At 41.8% G+C, this 6,574-nt stretch overlaps 1 protein-coding gene across 1 annotated transcript; it reads left to right on the top strand.

Moving 5' to 3' along the window:
* The first annotated feature begins 1,295 nt into the window (after positions 1-1,295).
* LOC133361553 (zinc finger protein 79-like) lies at positions 1,296-3,636 on the top strand. The gene is made up of 2 exons (XM_061580479.1): positions 1,296-1,754; positions 1,797-3,636. The coding sequence occupies exons 1-2, from the start codon at positions 1,296-1,298 to the stop codon at positions 1,881-1,883; spliced, it is 546 nt and encodes a 181-aa protein (XP_061436463.1). The 3' UTR covers positions 1,884-3,636.
* Positions 3,637-6,574: the final 2,938 nt, after the last annotated feature.

The raw sequence follows: 6,574 nt of genomic DNA, 5'->3' as shown, positions 1-6,574 counted from the left end.
AATGTGTGTGGGAAGGACTTTTCACATTCATTCGCCCTTAACACACACCAGAGAACACACACGGGAGAGAAACCTTTCAAGTGCACTGTCTGTGAGAAGGCATTTGCAGTCATCAGTTCTTCAGATCCACCAGAGAACACACACAGGAGAGAAACCCTTCAAGTGCAGTGTGTGTGAGAAGGCATTTGCACAGTCATCAAATCTTAGAAAACACCATAGAACACACACAGGAGAGAAACATTTCAAGTGCACTGTGTGTGAGAAGGCATTTTCAGATTCATCTGCTCTTAAAAGACATCAGAAAATACACACAGGAGAGACACCTTTCAAGAGCAGTGTGTGTGGGAAGGAATTTTCAAGTTCATCTGATCTTAAGATCCACCAGAGAACACACACGGGAGATAAACATTTCAAGTGCAGTTTGTGTGAGAAGGCATTTTCAGATTCATCTGCTCTTAAAAGACATCAGAAAATACACACAGGAGAGACACCTTTCAAGAGCAGTGTGTGTGGGAAGGAATTTTCAAGTTCATCTGATCTTAAGATCCACCAGAGAACACACACGGGAGAGAAACATTTCAAGTGCAGTTTGTGTGAGAAGACATTTTCAAGTTCATTTTGTTTTAAAAAACACCAGAGAACACACACAGGAGAGAAACCCTTCAGGTGCACTCTGTGCGGGAAGCTCTTTGCAGATTCATCACATCTTAAAAAACACCAGAGAACGCACACAGGAGAGAAACCCTTCAAGTGCACTGTCTGTGAGAAGGCATTTGCATGGTCATCATGTCTTCAGATTCACCAGAGAACACACACAGGAGATAAACCCTTCAAGTGCACTGTGTGTGAGAAGGCATTTGCACGGTCATCCATTCTTAAATCACACCAGAGAACACACACAGGATAGAAACTTTTTAAGTGCACTCTGTGTGGGAAGGCGTTTGCAAAGTCATCAAATCTTCAAACCCACCAGAGAACACACACAGGAGATAAGCCCTTCAAGTGCAGTGTGTGTGGGAAGGCATTTTTTGATTCATCTACTCTTAAACAACACCAGAGAACACACACAGGAGAGAACCCTTTTAAGTGAAAAAGCATTTGCATGGTCTGTGAAAAAGCATTTGCATGGTCATCAGGTTTTCAGATCCACCAGAGAACACACACGGGAGAAAAACGTTTTAAGTCCAGTTTGTGTGGGAAGGTATTTTCAGGTTCATCTCATCTTAAACGGCACCAGAGAACACACACAGGAGAGAAACCCTACAAGTGCACTGTGTGCGGAAAGGCATATTTAGATGAATCACATCTTAAAATACACCAGGGAACACACACAGGAGAGAAACCCTTCAAGTGCACTCTGCGGGAAGCCCTTTGCAGATTCATCACATCTTAAAAAACACCAGAGAACGCACACGGGAGAGAAACCCTTCAAGTGCACTGTCTGTAAGAAGGCATTTGCATGGTCATCACGTCTTCAGATCCACCAGAGAACACACACAGGAGAGAAACCCTTCAAGTGCACTGTCTGTGAGAAGGCATTTGCACAGTCATCAGTTCTTCATCGACACCAGAGAACACACAGGCATCAGAAGATCCCCAAGGAGTGTAGTCTGACATCGACTTGTGAAAGTCAAAGTGCTGCAATGAGCCCATCCCTCCTGAAAAAAGAACCAGAAGTACATTCCAGCTTGGACACTATGAAATGTATCAAGGTGAAATGTGAAGAGGCGATAGTGAAGAGCGAAGAAGTGAAGGTAAAATGTGAAGATGTGATGGTGAAGAGCGAAGATGTGAAGGTAAAATGTGAAGATGAAGATTCAACTCCAAAATCGGACCTTCACATCGATGGAGGCAACGTGAAGCAGGAGGAGAATTCTGACTGAGGCAGAGCGAGGAACCTCCCAGGAATTTGTGGAAGTGGAGGTGTGGGTGGACTTCTTAGACAAATCAAAGTCAAATGGAGACCCGGTAGATGTGTAAGCTTGAGACAATGATGCCCCAGTAGATTCACCTTTGTCACAGGCCTTTAATGAAAGAATGTGAAGTTGAACACTCAATTCTTAGGTTCAACCTGCAGAGTAAGAGGGGGCAGTATTTGCAGACCTGTGGGTTGGGTATACAGTGATCCCTCGTTTATCGCGGTTAATGGGGACCGGAACCCCTCGCGATAGGTGAAAATCCGCGAAGTAGGATTGGCCCCCTAGGAATTTCCGTATATGTGTGTGTGGGTACCAGAATGTTTAAAATATGTATATTTATACTTTATATATATATTTTACTTAAATCTATTTAATTATAAAACCTTAATATTATACATTCACTCTCTCTCATACAATACGTATTATGGTGTTCTACACTCACCAATGACAGTAGTATCTTGAGACTTGACTCCAGTAATGACGACGATGACAACGATGATGCGCAGCCAATCAGCTCACGTGATACATCCACTCATGCTCTCATTCGTTGATCTCGCGCCGGGAACCAATCACGTGCCTTGTCTGAGTGCCCATGGGTATGTGCAAAGCTTCTGAGAGAGTTTCTCTCTTTGTCTGGCATCCTGGGAAACCGTTTTTCTCGCGCATCACGATGAAACAACGCTGCTTTCCGCAATACGGCTGCCGATATGGCGGTATTTTTGAATTTTTATTTTTCAATGAATATTTTAGAAAAATCCGCGATGCACTGAGGCCGCGAAACTTGAACCGCGAAGTGGCGAGGGATTACTGTATCTATATCAATTTATAACATTTTTGACATGCGTTTTTCTGGATTTTGTTATTCTCTCTCACTTCAAATAAACCTACCATTAAAATTATAGACTGATAATTTTTTTGTCAGTGGGCAAACGTACAAAATCAGCAGGGGATCAAATACTTTTTTCCCTCACTGTAAATAATATTTTTTTTTTTACTTCCAACCCGTGATGAGAGGACGGAATACATGGTGACAGCAAGCACACCCTTGCACAATAGATCACGACTTCACGACTTCAAAGGCCACAGCGCCCCTTTTTGACAGACTGCAAGTCTGATGCAAAAAATGTTAAACACTTCCAACCCGTGATGGAATTGTGGGGAACGCTGCCCAAAACGAATACACACAAACAGGGATACAATTGTGTTAAAAGCTTTCTTTTCATCACATAATCTTGCCGGCGAATGTATTAAAGCCCTTAGCCAATTGATGCACATTTGTTAGACAAGCAAGCACACTACCGCACACCATTGTTCCAAGGCATTACGTTAATTGCATAATCTAAAAAATTAATTCATTGAGGTCTACCTTTGCTTAGGCACATGTTTCTTTATTACTGTTCGTATGAATATTGTCACATTAATTTCATGTCGCTGTGTATGATTACCTTACTCTGAAGAATGAGCCAATTGTTCTGTTACCCAGTTTGACAAACATAATTATTGAGGGTTAAATGTACGGTTCAATGAGGACATCTCCAGGAGTACTGTTGGCATTCCTTGCATAAGAGTTCGCATATTGGAATGTTACGTGTTTTTTAGAGATTAAAGTTGCTTAACACAGAAGAGTCTGAGTGGTGCCTTCCTAAGTCCATGCATAATAATATTAATTATAAGAACTGTATCTTGCGGAGAGATCTGAATATTGTCACATTAATTTCATGTCGCTGTGTATGATTACCTTACTCTGAAGAATGAGCCAATTGTTCTGTTACCCAGTTTGACAAACATAATTATTGAGGGTTAAATGTACGGTTCAATGAGGACATCTCCAGGAGTACTGTTGGCATTCCTTGCATAAGAGTTCGCATATTGGAATGTTACGTGTTTTTTAGAGATTAAAGTTGCTTAACACAGAAGAGTCTGAGTGGTGCCTTCCTAAGTCCATGCATAATAATATTAATTATAAGAACTGTATCTTGCGGAGAGATCTGAATTTTGAGACCTGATATAACACACTAAGACATAATCAGTAAAAGTTAAAGTGAGAATCATTGTATTATCCTGAATGATAATTCACTGGTCAACACTTTTTCTGGCATAAGGTATTCCAACGGTCTTAAGGTAATTTTGGGGTGCTGATTCCAAATCTGGCATATCAAATATAGCATTTTCAATAAAAACTGCAGAAGAAAAATATTAAATAAATGTGGATATCTACATAAATTTATTATAAACACACTATCCTAAAAATACAGCACCATATTTTAACACTAAAGCAGTCACTGACTCGCAACAACTTGCAATCATAAGTGACAGAGTTAATTTCGGGTAAAATCAATGAAAATGGGGTATACCGATAGCATAAAATGAGATGTGATAGAGCAAATCTGAGATCAGATTTGGAATCCGCACCCTGAAATTAGTCTAGAACAGCTGCAAAAGTCCAGGCCAGAAAAAAACGTTTTTGTTGTTGATCAGTGATAATACAACCCTAGACAACGAAGCAGAAGCTAATGATCATAATTGAATGCATTAGCATAATTACATACACTTGCATAACTGAATACAATTACACCTACCTAATTAGCATACACGCAACATTTTCATGATTAAATAAATTAGCATTTACACTAACATCTGCTGCTGTAACTTCTTCTAATGCTTAACGAATTCTGTCTAGAACTAGCTTAGCTCTTATCTCAGAGAAAATCAGACTTACGCGCACCGATCTAGATCAGTTAGACAAGTCACTCTACAAATCACACTTATCTTTGAGTGCAACAATGTCCACATCGGATTGGGAACACGTAGATAAAATGACTGCCTCTTCAGCTGCTGCTATGTCGACCAAATGTAAGGACAACTTGATTTCCAAATTCGATCGCCTCTCAAATAAGAAACCGGACCCACACATTGAAAAGCTAGATGTTAACAAAGTAATTAATCGCAGTAACAGTTCTATTTCTGCTTGCAACATCAGCAAAGATGAGCGTTTTGAATTAGCTCAATTAAAAATTAGGGATGACATTGTCATCCTCTCAGCCGACAAAGGCAATGCCACTGTCATCATGGACAAAACAGAATACAACAACAAAATCCAAGAACTACTCAACGATGGCAGCTATACAAAAATAAAAAGAGATCCCACCAACAGCCTCGTCTCTAAAACCAAGCAAATCATTTCTGATTCAACCGCATTAATTGATCAGACCAAACAGTTCTCGTTGAAACCTTCTGCAGCCAGGCCACCAAGATTATACGGCTTGCCAAAGATACATAAAGAAGATACACCTCTCCGTCCCATTGTCTCTACTATCAACTCCCCCACCTATAAACTGGCTCGTTTTTTGTCTGAAATCCTACAGCCTTTCACTGGAAAAACCGCCTCTGCGGTACTAAACTCTACTGACCTGGTATCGACAATCAAGGGGATTGCCCTGTCCCCAGACGACCTGCTTGTCAGTTTTGATGTGGTTTCCTTATTCACCAAAGTTCCTGTACCTGACACCATCGCAATCAAGGACTGAATGCTGGGGTACCCGCCCTGGTGAGACACTGCTTAACCAATACATACTTCACCTGGAATGGAACTTTCTACAAGCAAACTGAGGGCACCCCAATGGGCTCCCCCCTATCTCCGGTTGTAGCCAACATCTTCATGGCGAAATTTGAGACTGACGCCATAAAGACTGCCACTCTACGCCCGACCTTATGGAAGAAGTACGTAGATGACACTTTTGTCATCTGGCCACATGGCCGGCCTGCTCTAGACCAATTTCTCGACCACATCAATTCCATACATCCAGCCATCAGATTCACCATGGAAGTCGAAAAAGATGGCAAGCTACCCTTTTTGGATGTCCTTATTAAAAGGAGACCTGATGGTTCAATGAGCCACTCTGTCTACATGAAAGCCACCCATACGGATGCTTACCTAAAACCGGATTCCCACCACCATCCATCCCAGAAGAATTCCCTCATCAAGACTCTATACCATAGAGCCCAATGCATTTCCGACCAGGAACACATTGGCAGTGAACTCAAACACGTACGCCAAGCTCTTAAGGCTAATGGTTACTCCGACTACACAATCCGCAAGGCCATCACTCCAACCATCAGGAAGGATCCTGTTGAGGAGCCTTTCAAGACCATCACCTTACCCTACATTGCTGGGGTCACAATAAAGATCTCCAAAATCCTGATTAAACACAAGATCCAGGTCCGATTCAACACAGTACATAAAATCCGTGATCTGGTCCCATCTGTAAAAGATGTGGTTCCAGACATACAGTACCCTGGCGTCTACAAACTAAGTTGCCTCTGTGGTAGCAGTTACATTGGAGAAACCAAACGACATGTCTCGGACCGCATCCGTGAACATAAAGCAGACCTGAAACACGGTAGGACAAACACCTCAGCCGTGGCAGATCACTGTTACAATTCAGTGGGCTCACATGACATTGACTTCTCCAAGACAGGTTCTCTGCAAGCCATCTGGCTATCATGAGAGATTCGTTCATGAGGCGATCCACATATACAAACACAGAGACAATTTCAACCGAGAAGATGGATTCTGGCTTAGCAATCATTGGAAGGACGTAATAAACCATTTCGGATCTTAACTGATTGTGTTCACGTTTACGGTGACTTTCAGA

Source organism: Lethenteron reissneri, unplaced genomic scaffold, assembly GCF_015708825.2.
Source record: "Lethenteron reissneri isolate LAM-NWPU_2019-01 unplaced genomic scaffold, ASM1570882v1 scaffold_114, whole genome shotgun sequence".
Lineage (NCBI taxonomy): Eukaryota > Metazoa > Chordata > Hyperoartia > Petromyzontiformes > Petromyzontidae > Lethenteron > Lethenteron reissneri.
This window is presented reverse-complemented; position numbering and strand designations above follow the sequence as displayed.

Excerpts from the sequence above, each read along its gene's own strand:
- LOC133361553 (XM_061580479.1), top strand. The coding sequence starts at position 1,296 with ATGAATCACATCTTAAAATACACCAGGGAACACACACAGGAGAGAAAC. Across the intron at positions 1,755-1,796 it reads TGAAGAGCGAAGAAGTGAAG|GTAAAATGTGAAGATGAAGA; the intron begins GTAAAATGTGAA and ends GAAGATGTGAAG.